The following is a 22,074-nucleotide window of genomic DNA, read 5'->3' as shown; positions in this document are numbered from 1 at the left end:
GGGCTGAATACAACTGTCAACTATCTATAATCCAACTAAACCATGTCTGACTTACATACAGCCAACAAACCAACTCCAAGATGCTTAGCATTATTAGTCTGGGGGAAAATACTCTTTACTCAGTTTATTCTTTGTAGAATCCCCCACTGTGCTTCGCTTCTGCCAACCAATGGTTGGCAATGACCACTTGAAGGCACAACCCCAGAAATGAATTCAACCAGTATACACCAACAAAAGTTGTCTAGAAAAACCAGTCCCCAACATGAATAAAGGCAAGCAAAAGGAAAATAATGATAAAGCAGGCAAGGAAACACCACACACGTTTTTATAGGCAATAGAGATAGCTCACGAGTGTGTGTCAGGTGACACAGAGAGCAAGCTAGGACACACAGTTCTCTCCTCACTGACTAGTCAGCCTGAATTTTACCTGGCTGGCAACCAACCGTTTTCCTCTCAAGTAAAGGAAACCGATATTGCATTTTCTGGCATATGATGGTTCTGAGTTTGCTTTTGGCTGGTTCCTTGTTTAGTTGGTTGATTTTGTTTGTTTGTTTTGGTGGCAGGGTGGTGAGACAAGGTCTTCTGACTATGTAGCAACAGCTGGCCTGGAACTAGCTATGTAGACAAGGATGGCCTCAAATTCTGCCTCCCAAAACATCAAAGGTGTCTGCCACTATTTGAAAAGCCCTTAAAGAACCTGGAATATATAGGCATCTCTACTATTCTGACTCTTTAGGGTGTAGGTCAGTGGTAGGTACACAGCACACATAGGAGCAGCAGCAGGAGTGCAGAGGGAGAGAACAGGAAAGTGGGTGAGGACACAGTTCCTTAGGACCTGGGTTACTGCACAGCCCTAAGAAAGCCCTTTGAAGAAGGTATTGTTTTCCTATTTCATAGTTGGAGCAATTAAAAACAAAAGAATAACTTACCCAGGGTAAAGAGAAAATAACAAGTAGTATGAAAAACTGAGCCAATGTCAGACTCTCAAAAATTTCTTAAGTCCCACAGACAATATTTAAACTAAGCAGGTAACACAAAAGCTTCAAAAAACCAAACCACGCTCAGACTTATTTAAGAAAGGTGAGACCAGCTTTAATTACAATCTGAAAACAAAATTTACCTAAAAGCAAACTCAGAACCAAAGAGTTTTCACCCTCTTTTTCACGCACGCATGCACAAAAATTCCTCTAATAGACTGAGTTGATGATTTCTAAAATTTATACAAAGCACACAATGATCACTTACAGGCAGGATTCATCTAAGAACTCTAGGATTATACTGTCTGCCAACAAAACATTTTATCAATTCTGTCACACTGAAGCCCAAGGCCAAAAACTAGGTAATCTCTGGCTAGGTGAGTCTACAGTCCTAACAACTCAGTATACTAGATGTTTCGCTAGGCTGCATCCTGTTTAATACTTTATTACTTATCCAAGATGACATCAATGTGAGGCTTTATTATGGAAATAAAATTCAAAGGAGCTTATCAGGATGCACCAATGTGTAGAAGCAATACACTTCCACTTCCTCTTTGCAGCAGTAAATATACATTTATTACACACAAATGTAAAAACCGACGACTAAATACCGATGGAATGGCTCTAGAATAGCACTTCAGGCAAACATGAAGGTGAGCTGGCTTTATCCACCACGTAAAGACACTGTGAAAGTCTCTCCTCAGTGTGACTTCAGTCCTAAAAAGGCAAATACCAACCCTACACTACATCACCAAAAAGACAGCTTTTCCAACTGGGTAGTAACAAGCTCAGAACACCTGACAATAATCTAAGAATGTCTTAAGGAGCCTATGTGCATTGTAGGGCATTACTGGAGCTTACTCTAAAACATTTCATATCACTGTAATGTTTCTGGAAAATACTTTAAGGAAGACTTGAAGGGAAACAATTAAATTTTTTAAAAAGAATTTAATGGGAAGAATTAAAATGTTTGGTCTGGAAAAGAGACTTATGAAGGGCAGTGCCTGACCATTACCTGGATTCCAATAAGGTTTTCTATAAAGAAAGAACATGACAGAAACAGTCTAATACTTTAAAAGGAAGCATGACATGTGTAAGAACAGAATGAATACAACCAACTCCCACAGCTGCCAGAAAGTCCTTAGGCAAGCACTAGAGCCACTTCATATGGGGTAGGAAGTTGGCCCCCTTCTGACCCCAATCATTCTAGAATTAACATGGCAAGCGCAGGGGATTTCACTGCCACTGACAGCCCATGGTAAGGCCCCAGGTAACACCAGCTTCCAGCACGAGTGGGTGGCGTCTCCGAGGAGATGCTATGGAACGTGTCCCTCCATCAGAGCCCTAACTTCCAGAGCATGGCCTGCATGGGGCTCACAGTCAGGCTAGTTCGTAGATGCTCTACACAGAGAACTGAGTCTGGCAAAGTCAGGACAGCTCCTGATTAGGAGAGCACCTGTTCAGCACTCACTCGGCCCCCGCACCACAGAAACAAAACCCTAGTGGAATCACTTCTAGAAAATCAGGTTTTGCCTCCAATGCATGCAATACTTAGGAAGGAAATAAAAGGTCCCAAATGCTTAAAAATATTTGTACTTAAAGGCTCATTCTAATCCATTTGAAGTTGAGCACATATAAATAAAAAAATAAAAGCATTACCTCTGAAGACCAGCAGGGATTATGCATAGGGAAAAACATCTTATTCCTAAACTATAGTATAATTTTATTTTAATGAGTTTTCTTACAAAACTCCAAACTTTCTCATTTAAAAAAAAAAGGAGGGGGCAAGTTATAAGAAAACGAGTTTGAGGTAGATGAGACAGTGTTATGCATCCCAATCCTATGGCCAGAGGGAAGCTGTCTCTCCACACCGTATTTCCACCTTTGGTAGACATACTTAAATACTTTTGACTTCCTTTTTATCAGTATTACAAACAGAACCAAATAACTACAATTATTTTTTTAACTCAATTCATCTTGGACCCAGTGTCACCACAGCTGCTCCAATAGACATCCCAGCACAGAGCTATGCTGTTCAAGTATAGGTTATATCCCAGAAGAGACACTATTGATGTGTTTGTTATTCTGGTAGTTACTGCTAAACTGACCTCCACAGAACTGCATCAAGCCTCTCCCACAATGCTCAGAAGCTTCTACTGTGCCTGCAATCTGGCCAGGCCTAGGTACCAACTGCTACCAATCAGATGCGTAGGCAATCATTGATATGTAGACTGTGGGGAGGGTTTCAGACAGGATTCTGTTATGTAGCTCAGGCTGACAATGAACTGGAGATCTTTCTGCCTCAGCTGCAAGCATGTGCCAGCACTTAGCTGGTACTTGCTCTAACGGGTCCACTTCATCATCAGCACTGAAAACCTTTTCAGGGTTCTTGTGGCCATCTGCAATCTCTTTCTGTGAAGGACTTTCTTGTGGCTTTTGCCTTGTTTCTCTACAAGCTACCATTTCTTATAGATTAACAAAGTCTTTTGCAGGAAAGTAACCCTCTATAAATTATTTCAAGTGTGTATAATTCATTTTGAGATTTCACATTACGTTTGTTTTTTGTTTTTGTTTTTTTTTAACGTTTCACTATTCCAACTTCACATTGCCTCCCTAAGGTCAGCTAGCCATCTTTGCAACACTGGATAATTCATCAATAAAAAGGAATAAAACAGAATGAATGTAAGCTCTTAGACAGACTCCTTGTACACTACCTAAAATAAGGTCATAAGCAAATACCCCAAAAGCCCTTCCTTGTGGAGCTGGAGAGATGGCTCAGCAGTTTACTGCTCTTGAGGACCAGAGTTTGGTTCCCAGCACTTATATCAGGTGGCTCACAACTGACTGTAACTCCAGTTCCAGGGAATCTGACACCCTCTTCTGGCCTCCTAGGGAACCAGGCACACATGCGATACACAGATATCTCTGTAGGTACTCAATCATACACACACACACACAAATAAAAATAAAAAATAAAATAAACAAAATCCCTTTTTAAAAGCTTTATTTTTGGCCTGGCAGTGGTGGCGCACACCTTTAATCCCAGCACTCAGGAGGCAGAGGCAGGTAGATCTCTGTGAATTTGAGGCCAGCCTGATCTATAAGAGCTAGTTCCAGGACAGACTCCAAAGCTACAGAGAAACCCTATCACAAAATACAAAAACAAACAAAAAAAGAAACAACTTTTTTTGTACCTATGTAAGAATACTAAAATCTCAATAAAGGACAATTCAATGTAATATCTATAAAAATTCCAACTAACTCTTTACAGAAACAGACAAGCAGATTTTAAAACTCACACAGAAATGCAAGGGAACCAAAGCAGAAGAAACAGTCTGGGGAGAAAAAAAAGTTGGTCTCATACTTTGTTTCAGAATGGACTATAAAACTATACATTAGTCAAAATAGTGTGATGCTGGCAACAGCAGACAGACAATGAAACAGGGCTGTGTGTCAGGAGATATGGAAAACAGAGGGTACACAGACAACTCAATGAAGAAATAGTTTTATAAATGGATGACACTGATGATATTCCCTACAAAAGAATACAGCTGGATTTTTATCTCAAAATTAGCAAGTACAAGAGCTTACCTGTAAAATACTTAGATAAAACAAATCTTTCTAAGGTTTAATCATCATGGTCTACAATGAAAGCACAAACAAGAAAGAAAACAAAAATAACCACAATTTAAAGCTTATCATAAATGCAAGGAAAACCACATGAAAAACTAAAAAGAAAGTCCACAGAACATAGGAACTACTTGAAAGCCATGCTTCTGATAAGGGCCTAATAAATAATTGTGCAACTAACTCTTATATAAGTACAGCTAAAGCATGTATTTCTATCAGTATCCAGGCTATTTAGAGAGAGAGAGAGATAAAAAATCTTCTATTTATGAACTCTTAACTAAAAAATAAAAAGCAAATTAAAAAAAAATTATGAAGTGGTTAGAGACCTGAGCTTCTCCAAAGACACACAAGTAGCCAAAAGTACACGAAAAGATGCTGGGCATCCTTAGTGATTGGGAAAACACACACCGAAACTACAATGTCCAACACTTACACCCTGGGATGGAGATTTTAAAACAAAGGAGTAAAATGTAGGAGAGGATGTGAAGGAAATACTTTGACACCTGCATTGCCAGAAAGAATGAAAATGATCAAATACTGCTGCAGGTCCTCAGCTAAACATAGTATCATCACACGGCTCATCATGCTACTCCTACAAGTGTACCCAAATAATGGGAAACATACTCAGGAAAAAAAATTATATATGAATATTTACAGTAGTATTACTTAAGTTGCCACAAAGTAGAAACAGATCAATGTCCATCAAATGATGAGTAAATATGATACAGCCATACCTTAGAATATTATTCAGTCACAAATAGAAATAAAGCACTAATACATACCTAAACAAGGATAAACTGAAAGAAGTCAAACATAAAAAGTCACATATTGTTTGAATACATTTATACAAAACGTACAGAGTATAGGAAAATCCAAACGCAGAAACTAGATTAGCGGCTGCTAGGAGCTGGGGAAGGAAAGAACAGCAAGTAAATGTTAATAAGTAAAGATTTCTTTGGGGAGGTGATGCAGAAGCTCTGCAATCAGACTGTGCAGGATGCTGTGAATGGGCTGGAGCACAGGGAGTTACACTTCATAACAGGACTCCATGGCAATACAAACGGACTGTATCTTCTTTAAAAAGTAAAGATCAAGTTGCACAAAGCAAATCATGAGTTACTACAACAAAAGAATAAGCACAGTCAAGTGACTCTGGATCTAGAACATCCAGAGCAAAGATATTCATCTGGGAAGCAACATCAAATACTGACAGTCATGGACCTCTAGCTGATACAAATCCCCCAGTGTGGAAGGAAGATGGAGACAGAGGGCTGTAACTAGGGAACCAAGCAAGCCATCCCAGGGGAATGAAGGCTCCGATGATCCAACTGCTACCTGGCACACGATGCAGCTCTGCCCATCTGTAAGCAAATCCAGTGCTTTAACAAGCAGCTCTCTACTACAAATAAATCAGAGAAAGATGCAGTCACCATTTACTTCAAATAGATTTAAAAATAATTAAAAACCAAGCAAGATGTGGGAGGAGGCTAAAACAGAATACAAATGGTAAGAAGTGAACCTAATCTGCATTGCACATGGAAACCCAAGTAGGCAGGGATGAAACCAAGCCAAGGATCTTTGGAAAGGAGAATTTGCCTACATACTCAAAGCTAATGAAAAAATAGTGTGTTCTACTTTAAAATTTATTTCCTGGACCAGGGAGATAGCTCAACAGATAAAGGCACTTGCCACACACGCCTGGTGACCTGAACCCACATAGACAGAAGGAGAACAAAATCCACAAAGTTCTCATCTAGCGTCCACATGTGTAACATGGCATGCACAACCAAATATAGCCACATTATTCACATACACTTAACAGTTTTTAATGTATTTCTTATGAGGAAGTGGTTGTGAATTAGGACTGAACAAGTCAATCAATAACTGTGGATGAGACTTTTGAAAAAAGATATAAGAAGGAAAGTGCGGGAGCAGAAGAAGCCTTGAATGAATGTATAAAGAGTAAATGAAGTCCTGAGTGTGTGTACTGTTGATATGGGAACAGCCAAATCCAAATGCCTCAGACACATGGGAAATCGGCAGACACACACACACACACACACACATACACACACACACACACACACTCCCATATACCCCAAGTTAGGCTCAGAAGTATAGCAAAGCCTTCCTTTGGTCCGAGTGCAAATATTAGCAGTGTATGCAAAAGCTGGCACCCACAGATTCCTCCTCCCAGATGTTTATATCCTGAGACTGCTCACCTAGGGATACTAGTTAATGCACCACATCACACCCCTCGGCGCTGTACGTAATTAATGCTGAAGTGCCAGGTTCCTGTGTAGCTGGAACGGCTTCATAAGGGCATGCATGGCCCACCTGATCCCAGCTTTTCTGTATGTCTATGTGTCTGTGCTTTCCTCATCCCATCACTGCCCCACTCCAGTGTCCAGAACCAAGCAACACAGGTAATCGTAGGAAAGAGAGGTTTCAACAAATATTAGACTAGAATGAATTCTGTGGTTCCACAAGTTGAAACAACCATCAGCATCCACTCACATAACTGATATATAGTACAAATGACAAATAGAGAAATAAAAACATGTAGCTATGCATGCTATTGTATGTGACCTGCTAACTCAGTTCAACAAGACCTCAGAGCACTGAGCTCACCCACCACCCACATGTTGGTTTCTAGATACTGTTCTCCATATGCTCTCAGATCCTTTAGGAAAATGGTATGATTCCATAGTTGGTTCAAACAAACAATGTAACAACCAAGATGCACCTGCAACATGAGGTACCAGAATGTATACTAGTACTGTCAAAATAAAAAAGGACACGGGAACAATTTGCTCAAAAAAATATATTCCGTGTTAATTCATAAGGTAAATATTCAAGATTTCACATAAAAAACAAGCAAGAATACAGAACAGTACTTTCTTAAGAACCACGGGAATGGGGCAGGAGAGATGGCTCAATGGTTAAGGGAACAGGCTGTTCTTCCAGAGGTCCTCAGTTCAGTTCCCAGCACTCACATGGTGGCTCACAACCATCTCATAACTGTCATGAGATCCAATGCCCTTTTTCTGGTATGCAGATGTACATGTAGACAAGAACATATATATAAATAAATAAATATTTTTTTTAAAAAAAAGAGCTACAGGAATGAGGAAACTGGCAGTAGTTAAGCAAACATCACAGAAGCAACTGTTACCTCAAAGAAACAATACAGATGGGAGAACGAGCCTAAGACAGTGAAAAGCACAGATGCAAAGTGCTTCCCCACTAGAGGAAGTGTTCACGACAAAGAAATTATTAACTATTCTCTCACAAGAGTAAAAATAATATGCATTATGAAATGCAAAGGGGAAACTGACTTTAAATAGACGAACCTGGCAGACACTATCTTAATCAAGTGATCTTCCTAACTTCACCAGTCATAAGAAATACTAACCATGAATAATCACTCATCCAATAAACTCAAAATCAAGAGACAAGACGAAAGCAAGTGAGTGACCATCACTCTTCAAATGTCCAACTCACACACAATGAGAAAGGAAAAGTTAGAAAACATGACAGATGAAGGAAACAAGAACAATGACAATGAAAAGAGAAAATGGATCCTGAATTGGGCTAGGAAAAGGATACTGTAGAACTGTGAATTTCCTAGTTTTGATAATTACACCATGATTATATACAGTGCAACCATAAAAGAAAGGAACCTTTAGGAAGCAGACACCTGGGAATTCTTTGGACTAGTACTGTACCTTTAATGTAAGTCTAACGTTAGCAAGACACAAAAAGTTTAATCAATCTTAGAAAAACTTTTCTTTGACAATTAGATTTATATCCAACAGATAATTACTCTGAACTATATTGTTCTGTAAAAAGAATCTAGCATTGTTTTTTATTCAAATTTCAAGGTGGGCATATTTCATTAATATCAGTTTATACAAATCACTGAAGCTATCTGGTAGAGAGAAGAGGGTATGTCATGTTACCTATACTTTTTCAAATCTACGACTTTTTTTTAACTACCCACGTTCAGCACTTGAAGTTTTTGTTGCCTCTCTTTCATCAACTGCAGAAACAAATGTTAGATCCCACCGTATTTTCTAGCAACATTTCTATGCAATATTCACTTTATTAAGCAACTAACTGGTGACCTTAACTTCGCAGGTTATCGCAAACCAAACCTTGACGAAATCAGTCACTGCTGTGATACCTTTCCACCTGCTGGCCAAGTTTGTAGTTAGTTAAGGGGCAAGTGGGAGCTACTAAGTCCTTAAAAGTAGTTCACCAGCAGATATAACTATCATCAAATATAATCAAATCTGAACACTATACGTTTTAATTGAAGGAAAGTGTTTTGCTGACATTAAATACACAGTAACTTCTAACCTCAAAGAAGTATCAACTGAGATTTTGTAAAGAGATAAAAGGGAAAAAGTATTACAGACCCTGGAAGTCTGGCATATTCACAAAGAAACAGTTCAGAGGGCTGGGAAAATCATTCAGTGGGTAAAGTCCCTGCTATACTAGCATCCCCAGCACCCTTGTATAAGGCCAAGTGTGGCTGAGCACATCTATAGCCCTAGCGCTGGGGCTACAGACAGGTAGGCTCCAGGGCTCAATGAAAAACCAGTTCAACAGAAGTGGCAAGTTCAGGTTCAGTTAAAGACCCTTTCTCAAAAATTTAGTGAAAAGTAAGAAGAAAACAATCAACCTGAACTTCTAGCCTACACAAGCATATGCATGTATGCACACACATGCACGCATGTACACACACACACACACATACAATTTTATAATACTTCAGTCTTGATCTAAAAAAAGAAAAGTTCCGGAGCAACAGATAATACCTGCAATGTATTTATAGTCTAAAAATAAAATTAAGAATTTAACCCTGGTGAACAGAAGCTAAAACATTAATCTAGTTTCAGTATGTTTGTCTACTACAAAGTTATGAAATACTAAAATTCCAAACCAAAGCATAAAACCACAAGAAAAGCAAGCATCTATAAAAGCTACTATAGGCTTCTTAGACATCCAACTTAAAACTCAGACAAATACTGAAGTCTTTGAATCCTAAGTTAGTATCAGTGGCCAAAATGCCCCTCTTTCCTTAAACTAAGTTAAAGTCAAAGGCTTTGCAGCCTTTGACTGCTAGGCACCTGTACACATGTGACCCTATTTAACCCTGACAAACTTTCTTTACAAAGGTGGAAACCAAGGGTCAGAAGTAATTTTCTTGCCTTTGGTTAGCAAAATGTTTCTCAACAGCTACCAACCTCTGGGGCTAAATAATGCCTTAAAGGAAGAAGGATGAGGAAGGTGCTGTGTACAGCGCAATGCTTCTCAGCCTCCTAGGAGTCTACCCACTGGATGCCAGCAGCACTGCGGCAGCTGTGACAACCAGTAATGTCTGCAGACATAGCCAAATGTTCTCCGGAGTGTGAAATTACCCCCAGATGAGAGAACCAGAGTGAAAGCCAACTTTTATATTCAATCAACAATACGTATGTGCCAGACCCTGCTCAAACTAAGTAAGAGACAACCTGAGGTTCTCTACCACAAGAATACACGTTAAGCCTTGGTCTTCCAACAGAAGTGGTATTTATTTAAGACCTCTCTCCATACACAGCTCCCTAAGACTTATTTAAAAAAAGAAAAACAAGAGAGAAGAGGAGAGGAGAGGAGAGGAGAGGAGAGGAGAGGAGAGGAGAGGAGAGGAGAGGAGAGGAGAGGAGAGGAGAGGAGAGGAGAGGAGAGAAGAGAAGAGAAGAGAAGAGAAGAGAAGAGAAGAGAAGGGAGGAGAAGCAATAGTCACATCTTTTACTGGAGAGGAAAGGAAGCTGAAGTTCACACAGGTAGTTTCTATTTTCACAAGGCAGGATCAACTCTGGGTAATAGCAGGCCTCAGCAGCACTAAGAAAAGCACATAGGAAAGATTAGTTTACATGACTTTACAAAGTGCACCACATGCTGTTTCTGGCTCTCACAGCATGAAAAGCTTTGCCTCCTCTGAGGAAACATAGCAATGACGCTCCATAGAAGGAGGAAGGTCTGACTCCCAAAGAAAGCCTGAGGCTAATACTTCTCCTCTCACCTACAGAAAAACTCAAATGAAGAAAAGCAAATAATCTACTAAGCAAACACTAACACAGCCAAGCAAAGTCTACTAGAGTTATTGTACACTAAGAGGGAAGGGGGTCCATCATTACATATACGAATGAAAAGGCAACATGAAAAGCTAAGTCTCGGGAGCTATGAATGAAAGGTGACAGGATGAGAGAAAAAAACAAAATACATTGTAAGTTAACTTTGCCCTAAAACATTACTGCAGTGTTTCTTGGGAAAATGTTACCCTTCCTGATGGCCGACGGCTGGGGATCTGACCAGCTCGGCCAAAGGCAATGAGCTCTGAAGACACCACAGCATTCAAAACCTTTCAGTGTTCCACTTCAGCTGTTCCTTCTGTTTTTCTGTAAAGGACTGAACATGAAACAGCAAAACATTTCCTGCAGCCCAATTCTCCTCGAGTAAATACAAGTAACTTTCTACAAGGATGTCATCAAGTCCTCCTAAGAACGCCATGTTAGATTATTTCATGAGTCCGAGGAACAGGAACATACAACTTAAGGTCAGCACATTTACAAAGTGACCACATGTCAAAGCCAAAAGGCGTTACTTAAGCAATTATAATTAGCAAGGTATAGTACGTAAGTCCAACTCCTAAATTCTTTAATACCTGTAGCAGAAAAAAAAAAAAGCAAGTAGAGACGCCGATTACAGCCACCCTGAGATAATGTTCCTGACCCCTGCCAAATCACTAACCTTTTCACATTCCACACTTTTTCTAAACATCACAAGTCTAGCCTATGGAACCATCTGAATAATTGCTTATATACTAAAATTTATGTTCTTGTCAAAAGCAGCTTAAAGCCAGAAGACAAAGGAAACAGTAGCAAATGCATATAAAATGAACAAGTGAATAAACCCTAGTCATTAAAATTCATAAAGAATTGTATCAACTTAGTCTAAAATGTTAGAGAAATTATTCCTCGTGTGAAATTACAGCACTAGCCCGAGAGCTCACTAACCAATTTTACTTCCTTTTACCAACATTTGTCCTCAGAAAAGCACAACGAGCCTTGTCATAATGGATGCCTGAAATTATTAGTAAAGACTATCTTTCAAATAGGTCAATTCAGGACCCTTTTGAACTAATCGTACGCTATCTTTATGATATTACCTGTAATAAAAGTGCGATTTAAAATTACCCTAACTTACTTTACCAGCAAGATAAAATATTCTTGCCACCTTTAAAACAAAATCCAACCTTGTAAACACACCCGGTTAAGTAAGCTCTCAAAGGAGAAGCAGCTCTGTGCCTCACGAGTATGTCCTCCAGACAACTATTTTGTTTCATAATGTTTCAATTAACAGAGCTTGATTCTGCTGACATTAACTGGTCAGAATATTAAGACAAACCAGGGCTCAAGTTTTATTTCGCAGGGTACCTATTTCACAAGCATGAGAACACACATTTAAAATTCAATTGTCAAAGATCATTGCTAGTCTAGTGAGATATCTCAGTGGGTAAAGACACTTGCCGAAAAGTCTGACAACCTAAATTTAATCTACAGAACCCACAAAATGGAGATCACCAACTCCCACCTCTGCCTCCTGCAAGCTAGGATGAAAGGCATGCACTACCACCACCAGGTGTGTGTGTGGGGGGGGGGGGGTTCTAGCTAGATGTAGCATTTCTGAAATCTTGAAGATTATTACATTTCTATTCAAGAATTAAAGATACATTTCAACTTAAGAAACATTAAACGGCCAGCTCTTTAGAAAAGGCCAAATTTGTTACAAAGACTAAAGTAGTTTAACAGGAAGGAAAAAAATTATCTACAAAACCCTCCAGCTAGAAATGTCTTCTCTACTAAGTCATCCTTTAAATTATCAACAACTATTAAAAAACAAAACGCTATATATATGTGTGTGTATCTCAGATTGTTAAATGATAGTTATCTTGTTAGTTTAGACTTGTAATAAGCATGCTAAAAGGAGTTTCAAAGGATTAGGACGCAAATCCCCACAACTGGTTGTCTAGGACTAATCCTTGAAATTCCAGGAAATAAATTAAGGCTTCAATTACTCCTACTGACTGGTAGGCAGTATTGGTGAAGCATCCAGAAGACTATGGGTAAAAACAGGTCAAGTCCTGACAAAGTTCAAGTAGGCCCTGGGGGGGGAAGTCTAGAAGGATCAAAATCTAGTGCTGAGGCAAACACCTCTACTGTGAAGTAAATGGATAAAAGCCTTTTCCTCCCAGGATGTGACCACTGTAAACAGGACTGCTAAGAATTCTTCCTGTGCAGATGCTCTCGAGGGCCACTATCAGATAACACACACAGTTCACACCTAGCACTGTAACTTAGCTGAACTTACTGGAAAACTCTTTCTGAACAACAGTAGCACGGCTGAATCACTCATTAAAGCCTTGCCAACCACTTCCCTGGCTTCACTTAATATAGCAACCCTCCAACAAGGCAATATCCCATTCACAGACAAACTTAGGCTGAGAAAGCTCAGCACAGTGTCAGTGTCAGATGCTGGGCGAGGGAGCAGGAGGACCTACCTCCCCCCTACTACAGAAAATTCCTTAACCTCACCCCATACTGAACTAGCAACTTCATTCTGAGCATTTTGGCCAATATGATTTCCAGTTCCAACAATGAACTGTCATGACATTAATGCCAGGTGGCATAATAGCATGCATCAAACAGTGAACTAGGCTATTCACAATTACCATTTACTGAGTATCTGTTGTATGCCAGAAGCTGTATTGAGCCCTTACAACAACCTCATAGGTAGCTACCATTACCCTCATTTTATACGTGAAGAAACCAGAGAACGAAAAGCACTGCTAATTTGCATAAGGGCAAATAATGTGAAAATGGAGTATTCACAGTAAGATGCCTCGCTCTGCAAGCCATGCTCTTAAACGCCAACATTCCCCTCTCCCAGGAGAATGTCTGCAGTGTTCTTACCCTCATCTCAACTTTGTGAGCTGCACATTTGCAATCCCAATTATAGATGAAACTCAGTAAGGTGAAATGTTTTACCTAAAGCCATTCTTACATTAGGGCAAGAATTTAATATTTTGGAGCCACACTTCTTTCTGAGCTGTTAATAATCAGATCAGAAGAGGGTACAAACTATAAAAGGAAAAGAAATACAAAGCTATTTTAGGACAGTCAATTGCTTTGGAAGATTTTAGGCTATCTTCAAGTTTTTTCTAAAAAATAGTTAAATAGGAAAAAAATGCTGACCTACTAAGAGATTAACAAAAATGGTCTTTTGATGATCAAAAATAATTGGGCAGAAAACCTGTCAAGTTTTAAGACAATATAATCTTTTACTATGATGCCACATCATTCTTGCACGGCCATAAAATAGACACACTCCTATCTAACAACCGCCCCTTGCACCTCACAGATGAGTGCTAGCTCCATTACTCATGCTCTGATTCCTAGGACACCAAGAAAAAAACCAACAGCCAAGTATCCACCTACTCCAGGCTACCCCCTAATCTGGTAACATCCTGAAAATAGCTCCACAGATGTACACCAACGCTGAGATGTTACAGAGATTTCTAAATAGAAACCACTACATGAATGGACTTAATAGTGTCTTATGAAAAATAATCTGCCTTTCCTAAATCTACAAAAGACAAGAGGAAAGGGGCTTAGAAAAACAGTTTTCCATACCACCAGGAAAAAAACACAACTGCTTTCTTCAAGACCCAATTAGCCTAAGTCCTCTGCAGTTCCACACTTCGGTATGTCAGAAAATGCCTTCCACCAATTATCCATCTAGAATGGAACTGGACAAGACCATCATCCGGTCGTCACTTTTCCTACACATGCCACCGTTCTCCAATAGCACAGCGGATTACCGCATCCACAAGAAACACCTCTTTTAAAATTTCCAGTCCTACTTAGCCAATCAAGCTTACATCCTCAACAATGGAAAAACATCAGCTTAGCTGCAGCTCCTGGGTAACAGATTTTAAAACCAAAAGAATCAGGGAAGAGGGGGGAAAAAAAGCAACCATTTGTCCAGTATCTTTTCTAGCATCTTAGAGCCCAGTCAAAAAAAGGTTGAAAAAAAAAGAGAAATGATCACACACAAGCCAGAAATCGGTTCAAACAATAAGCATGGTCCGTACAAGAGGGAAGAAAAAGCATTTATTCAGTTATTCAATAATTTCTAAAACAGCAGTGCTATTATATGAAGAGCATTATTTTAATGAGGCCAAAGTAGTTGAGTAACATGCAACAACCGAACGCGTCCAAATGCAATGTGTAATAGGGACAAACAGGTTCCACTGTCAGCCTCTTAAAGATGTTTTGAAATAGGGAGTAACTTTAAGAAGGGAAACTGTTTCGAAAGATTTCGTTAAACTCAAGGTTATGTTTTCTGAAGGTTTTTTTCTATGAATTTTTTTAAAAACCGTTTTTTTCCCCAAAGACAGAATTTATTTTTAAAAAGCTTTTTATAACTGATTCAGTCGCACATCTTTAACAAAGCTTGCTATGCAAATATACAGGGATAGGATCATTGCCTTCTCTTCCCATTCCCACTTCTCATCTGCCGGTTCCTTTCAAAGAGCCTTAAGGACATGCACAGATGATATCGCAAATGAAAACTTCCGTTCCATTCCCGATACTAAAGAAAATAATTTCCCAGAGAAGCAGAATCAAGCTGTCACCCGCAGAACCCTAATCCCCGCAATGCCCATGTAACCAAAATAAAAGCTAGATGCTCTTAGGGAAGCAATCCTCGGACATTTCGCATGCAAGGGGGGGGGGGGGGGGTGTGAAATCAATTAAATAAAATCATGAAAATAAAAAGGTGGAAAAAGACAGACAACTTAAAAAGCAAACCACCACACCCTCAACTCTGCTCTGCAAACCCATCTGCCGGGGCCTTTTTACCTTCATTTTCCATCGAAACTGCACTCGGGTTGATGGCTACAAAGTCTTTAGTGTCAGCAACGGCCACACTGGGAATAGAGAGAAGAGGAGGACAAGGAAGAGAAGACCCCGGAATCCCAGGCTGTCACCCCCGCTCCCGGCCACGCGTCCCACGGCTGCTCCCACCACCCCTAGCAGCAGCATCTGCAAGAGAAACCAGGAGAAGCGGAGCTGAGGACAGGGGAGAGGAGCAGGGCGACCCCCTGCCCAGCCGCCACCTCCCGAGCCCACCCCCTGCGCCGCCCGCAGCGCCAGCGCCTCCCACCAGCCGGGCGGCGCCCGAGAGGCGCCCTACGGACAGGCAGCAGTCCCCCGGACGCCCCCTTCCCTCCGGACCTGGAAGTTTCTGGAAATAGGGGCAGGAGTGGCTACCCGGAATCCTCCCCGACACCCTAGACGCCCACCCCGCCTCCAGGCTCCGAGGACTCACTCGCGGGGCTGCGGGGAGCGCCCCACGCGCCTCGGGCGAACGGGCGCTGCTGGCGGCGCGGGTAGCGCCACACACGGAGCCCAGCCGCGCGTCCGGAGGAGAACGGAGATCGAGCAGGACAGCGGGCGGGGAGGGAGGGGAGAGGAGGAGCGGCAAGAGGCCGTCAAGCTCGGCCCGTCGGCTCCGCGCGCGCGCGCGTCTCCGCGCACGGCCGAGCAGCTCTGCTCCCGCCTCCGCCTCCTGCGCTCCGCCCCTCCCCGCCGCCTGCCGCCCGGCGCGCCCTGCACTCCCCGGCCCGCCGCCCACCGAGCTTTGTCGCTACCACTTCCGCCGGGAGAAGCGCGCGCGCAGGCGCACTCGAGCTCTCTGCGCGGGTGAGCGGAAGTGCAGTGAGGCCGAGGCTGCGGACCGTAATGGACGTTGTGCGGGGATGGGGAGGCTTTGTGGGGGAGCGCGTTTGACCCGCGGCTCTTCGGGAGCTCTTGGGATGGTGTCTGCCCGCTTTCTACACACCCGCCGGGTGTAAGGGGCGGAAGCACGCCCAACCCCGTCTCCCTCCGGCCACACATCCCCTCGAGGCGGCCATGGGATCGAGATGTAGGGACGGACACAGTCGTTCATGGCCGTGTCCCAGAGTCACCTGGGCACTCTAAACACTGTCCTGGAAGTCTCTCCTGACCCGCGGCCGTCACAATCTCCTCGGACGACGCAGTGAGAAGCTGGTGTTCCTTTCGGCGGCCTCCCACGCGTCGTACCCTCCGGTGCAAACACCATCGCTGGCTGCTTCTCTGGTCTTGCGGAGGGCCAGTAATCATGGAGCCAGTTTCCAAAAATTCTGTCCTGGTCAGGAGTGTGCTCCGAGGCCCGTGTGTCATGAAAGGGCAAGGTTCAGAGTGACAGCTCACGGAAGGACTCCTGGCCTTTTTCATTGAGTGTATGCAACCAGAACAGCTAAACTAGCAACTAGCCCTACCACCGAAGCTGAAGAACCGGTATTACATTAACCTCTATCATTTTCCAAGTCAGCCTTACACTTAGCACCTCACACAAACCCCTAGTAAGTGATTTTTAATGAAAAATTGCTAAACTTGATGAGCACAGGTAGCATTTGAACCGATCTCTCACCTACATCCACTAGAGGGCAGAACTACACCTGTGGCCAGTTCTTGAGCATCCTCGGAAGACAACCCTTACCCCCAACTCTGCTCAAAAAAAAAACAACCAAACCTACATGTTACAGGTATTTGTCTTCCATCACTAAATAACTATTACAAAGTTGTTCTTTTATATTAGGGCCTGTAACATGCTTCTCACCACACGTTCAATATAGTGAACCAAGTCCTCTGTCTTCCTTTGTTACATGCCTGGTAAGTTAAACTAAATTTAGGATCAGAAACTCTGGACAGTTTTGAGGCTGACATACACACACCACTTCCATTTTGAAAATAACCTTTTTCCGGGTGTAGTGTTTCATGCTACTATTAGGAGACAGAAGCGGAGGATGGCCACAAATTAGACTCCAGAGTAATCTAGAATTAAAAAAAAAAAAAAAACCCTGACAATGCTGAAGCATGCATGGGCAGCCCATATATGGCGGCTCTGTTGAACTTGTCCATATTGGATTTCATGGGCTCAGTTGATGAAGACAGTAGACCAGGTCCTTTCCTCAAGAGAAGCTAATCTAGAAATCTATAATAATTCTTATTATCTCCACTTTGGTTTGTATGCTTATTTATGTTTGTATGCCCAGTGGCATAAGCTTGTGGTTTCTATAGTAAATTTGCTGTTTTATGCTAAGTTTTAAAATCAGTTTGTAACAGTTATTAGTATTTAACAGAACCTTAATGGTACAACAATCACAACTAACAAACTATATTTGTAAGGTAGATTACATAATATGAGCAGACTTCAGAAATGCTTCCTCATTTCCTCCTCAAAGCAGGCTGGACCCTTCTGTGAGGCGTTGTATAGCCATTCCCACCTCAGCATGTGTTAAAGGGACAAACAACACACAGTGAACTGTAAGTGTAAAATACATGCACATATATGAGACTCCTTTTCCTCTTACGTAATGAAACTCTTGGTGGAACTGAAAAACAAGTGAAGTTAATATATTAAGTACAAGCACTGCCAGGGTGCAAGCTTGGCACATCAAAAACAAGCAGCGTGGCAATAATGAGACTGATGGCAATGAAATATAATGTGTTCCCTTGCAGTCAACTGTTGGGGAATATTACTTTAACTATGTAAAGGTGTGTTACATTTGTTTATGCTGCATTTGCTTAATGATGTAAAGAGAAACAGGTTAAATTAAGTTAAAGGAGCTATGGGACAAGCATAAGATAAGGCCGAGCATTCATAACTAATAATAAGTCTCTGTGTCATGGTTTGTGACTTGGTGGCAGCTGAAAGAAAGCCTGCCACAGTCCACCCCCAAAAGTTCCCTTAGAAATCAACCTCCTAAAATTTGAGTTTTGCTCTTTTTGTTTTGAATATTTAACCGACAAAATTAAATGCATCTTGTGCAAAAGTAGTTACAGGAGCTGAGGATGTTCCTTAGTGGTGAGGCACTTTGGTGCAAGAAAGATAGAACGTGGGATGAGAAGAGGAAGAAATGCGGTCCCATGAGAGATAAGGGGAGAACTGTAGGCTTCTTTTCTTGGGGGAAGTATTACAGTTGAGAAAGAGCGGGGATGAACGGTCAGAATACTCAGTGTTATCATACTGTGCCTTATTCTACACAGGATAGGAGCCACCTTGTTTCTAATATTAAATTAGAATAAAAATTGAACATTAAAAGTCTATGAAGACAAAACACATTTTATAAGATAGCCTAGTCAAACTAATATTTTTACCCAAAAAAAGGACATGCAAAGTGTCAAGTATGACAGCTGCCATTTATATAAATCCAGATGATAAAGGAATGTGGATTATAAAACTTAAGAAAAGTTACTTTTAAATCTTCCTTCTATTAATGTCTTCTCTTAAACTTTTAACGTATCTGAACTAACGCATCAAAATGTAATAGTTCACTACTTCCTAGGAAAAGTAAGCAGACAAAGACATATGCCCTGAAGTTCACTATCCCATACAGATGGTCTAAAAATTTAATGAGCATTTTTATGTATATATATGTATGCTCAGGTGTGTGTGTGTGTAGACGCCAACCTTGGACACCATCCTTAGAAACACCCTTCACCTTCATTGAGACAAATCTGTAATGGACCTGAGACTACCCAGGTCTCCTCCCATTTCTGCCTCCCTAGTGCTGGAATTATAGGCACATGCCACCGTGCTCAGCTGGAAATGGAACTCAGTACGTTTTCACACTTGCAAGACAAGCATATTACAGACAGAGCTATCTTCCTAGACTCTCAAAGTTGCACATTTTTCTAAGAGATACAAAGACACAAGCCTTTTTGTAAATTAACCTATTCCAACTATACAACAGAATTTTCTTATGCAATAAAGGGCATGTGAAGTGTCAAGTATGGGGAAATGGGGTCACTGCAAAGAATGTCATATGAAAGCAGTATCCAGCAGCTGCCTGCCAGAATCACCAGAAATCTTTTTGCAGAGCTACAGTAGAAGTTGAAAGCAAGAAAGAAAAAGTCCAAGGGATCAAATACAAGTTACCTGTGTTTGGTTAGTTTAATTGCACACAGATCCCTACGTACTAGGCAAATACTTTTATCTCCCACAGAATTCCATAGCCTCGTTCACATTTAATGGCATTCAAAATGCAAAACATTTGATGTGTCTGTGAAGACGCCAGGGAAGTTTAAAGTGTACTTTGAATCTTTATCTTCCAAGTTTGTGCTGAGTTTGACTCCCCAGTCTACAGATCTGAACCTAGTGGTATTTGGAATTGCTACTATATATTGCCAGACTTCAGATTGGAGAGGAAGCTGCCAAAGGGTGCAGATGAGGATAAGAAAAGGAAAAGTAAAACAAGATGAATGTGAGTGGTCACCCAAGAGTCAACTCAAGACCTCACTATTTCCATATGAAATAGACACACGGTATCCTAAGTTCTGTAAACCTTAAGATTTGTTGTGAAATGTAACTGCATCCACTTAAAAAGATACCATCCTGCGAACTGGTGAAAAAGCTCACTGGTAAGTCTGAGACTAGCCTGCACCAAGTCCTAGCTCAATCACTAGCCCTCAATAAAGGAAAAGATGAGAGGAAATACCTTTCTATCTCATTTTCAAACTTGCATAAATCATCTCTATCTCTAAAACATTTGACTGTAATATATATAAATATAATATTATTGTATATATTGCCACTTAAAATATAATTATTTAATATTACAATAAGCTAATATAAATATAATTATACTGAAATATATGTATATATGAGAAGATTTGTTGAATAAATGCTAATATGAAAGACTGCCATTGTAAGTATTTATTGAGGAATAAATAAAGGTCATTCCATCTGGACTTTGCTACTGAGCTTTTCTGTAGAGCAACAGATGGGGTAAGGGAAGAATTTAAGGTGTTTTCAAAATGTGACGATGTAACATTCTTCTCCAGTTAAGTCGGACACTTGATCAAAGCAGGAGTAAGTCTTGAACAGTATCAAGCCTTGGCCCAAAACAGAGGCAATGATATGAGTCTTTAAATCTAAGTAACAACCTCAATTAGAAGCCATCAATGCTGAGGTGCATGCTTCTTTACACATGGGAAATTTCCTCTTTACCTGTGCTTTGGATTTTAATGGCGTGCCTCCAGCACAAGTTTCAGCCATTAGCTTAGGGATCAAGGAATATATTCTTCATCCCCAAACAATCCAGGGATAAACAGGCTGTTCAGAAGCAACAGGCTGCCAGACATGGTGGCACATGCTTTTAATCCCAGCACTTGGGAGGCTGAGTCAGACGGATCTCTGTGAGTTCGAGGACAGCCTGATCTACACCGCTGAGCTCCAGGACAGCTAGGGCTGTTATGTTGAGAAACCCTGTCTCAAACAAAACAAAACAAAACAAAAAAGCAAAAACCAAGCCATGGGCCTTAGAGGAGCCAAAGAAGTTTATACGCCACTGGTGAGTATCTTCTACTCAAAGCTTTGCTGGTCGCTTTATTGTTGGATATTTGTACACTGTGCTAAGAGATGTTACTGTGATTGATGTAACAAAAAAGCTGAACATTCAATAGCTAGGCAGGAGGTATAGGCAGGATTTCCAGGGAGAAAGGAAAAGGAGAAGGAATCTAGGCACGCAGGAGACGCCAGGATACGCGGAGAAGAAACAGGAGGTGTAAGATGGAAGAGAGTTAACACCACGTGACAGAATATAGATTAATATAAATGGATTCATTTAAGTTATAAGAGCTAGTTAGGAACAAGTCTAAGCTATAGGCTGAGCTTCCGAAATTAATAAGAAGTCTCCATGTCTATATCTGTGAGCTGACAGCCTAAAGAAATATCATATAGGAAACATTTCAGGCTCTTTATCCTGCTGAGTTCTGGTCTGAGAGCTTTGTGAAAGGTGTTTCTTCATACCTTCAAAATGGCACATTTTCTATTTTGATGTTTTCTACTCCAATTAGAAGTCAGTATATGTTTTTTTTTTCTTTCCTCTGTCTGAACTTGCCCTGTGTCCTTCCTTTTCCCTACAGAAATCATTTCTCTCTACTGTGTTTCCCATTGTGAAAATAAATGAGAAAGGGGGCCATTATGATAATAAAGTTGAAGGGGAGACACTCAAGACAGAAAATAGCCCGAGGCTTATGAGAATTCTGAAGTTTAGCCCAAATCAATCATGCAAGCAGACTGTTACAGCCAGTAAACAAGCTACAAAATACGGACCCCATATCAGAGAGATGGTCAACAAGACAGTTAATTTAGAAGGAGCAATTATAATTTGGCAAAAAGGCTTGGGAGAAAGAAGGGAGAAACACAAATCCAAAATTGGCAGGGAAGCATTTGTGCAACACAAGCAAATTGTCAAGACCTTTAGACTAGAAAGTTCTTTGCTACAATTATATGGAAAACCAGAAGCATTTACAATTTGCCTTCAGGT

The 22,074-nt window shown here is 41.0% G+C and overlaps 1 protein-coding gene across 6 annotated transcripts in view; it reads right to left on the bottom strand.

Moving 5' to 3' along the window:
• Positions 1–22,074, bottom strand: part of Atp2c1 (ATPase secretory pathway Ca2+ transporting 1) — a 119,046-nt gene that overhangs the window by 77,211 nt on the left and 19,761 nt on the right. The window contains exons 1-2 of one of the 6 annotated variants that reach the window (XM_075964795.1): positions 16,047–16,251; positions 15,578–15,760 (exon numbers count right to left, since the gene is read on the bottom strand). The exons of 1 other annotated variant lie outside the window; for it this stretch is intronic. In XM_075964795.1, the coding sequence (XP_075820910.1) occupies positions 15,578–15,583 (6 nt within the window). In that variant the 5' untranslated portion in view covers positions 15,584–15,760; positions 16,047–16,251. Of the gene's footprint in view, positions 1–15,577; positions 15,880–16,046; positions 16,349–22,074 lie in introns of those variants that run through there. 4 more of the 6 variants (XM_075964798.1, XM_075964799.1, XM_075964794.1 and 1 more) reach the window with 4 other exon arrangements.

This window comes from Microtus pennsylvanicus, chromosome 3, assembly GCF_037038515.1.
Source record: "Microtus pennsylvanicus isolate mMicPen1 chromosome 3, mMicPen1.hap1, whole genome shotgun sequence".
NCBI classification, from domain to species: domain Eukaryota; kingdom Metazoa; phylum Chordata; class Mammalia; order Rodentia; family Cricetidae; genus Microtus; species Microtus pennsylvanicus.
The sequence above is the reverse complement of the archived record's forward strand: the minus strand, read 5'-3'. Positions and strand labels throughout refer to the sequence as shown.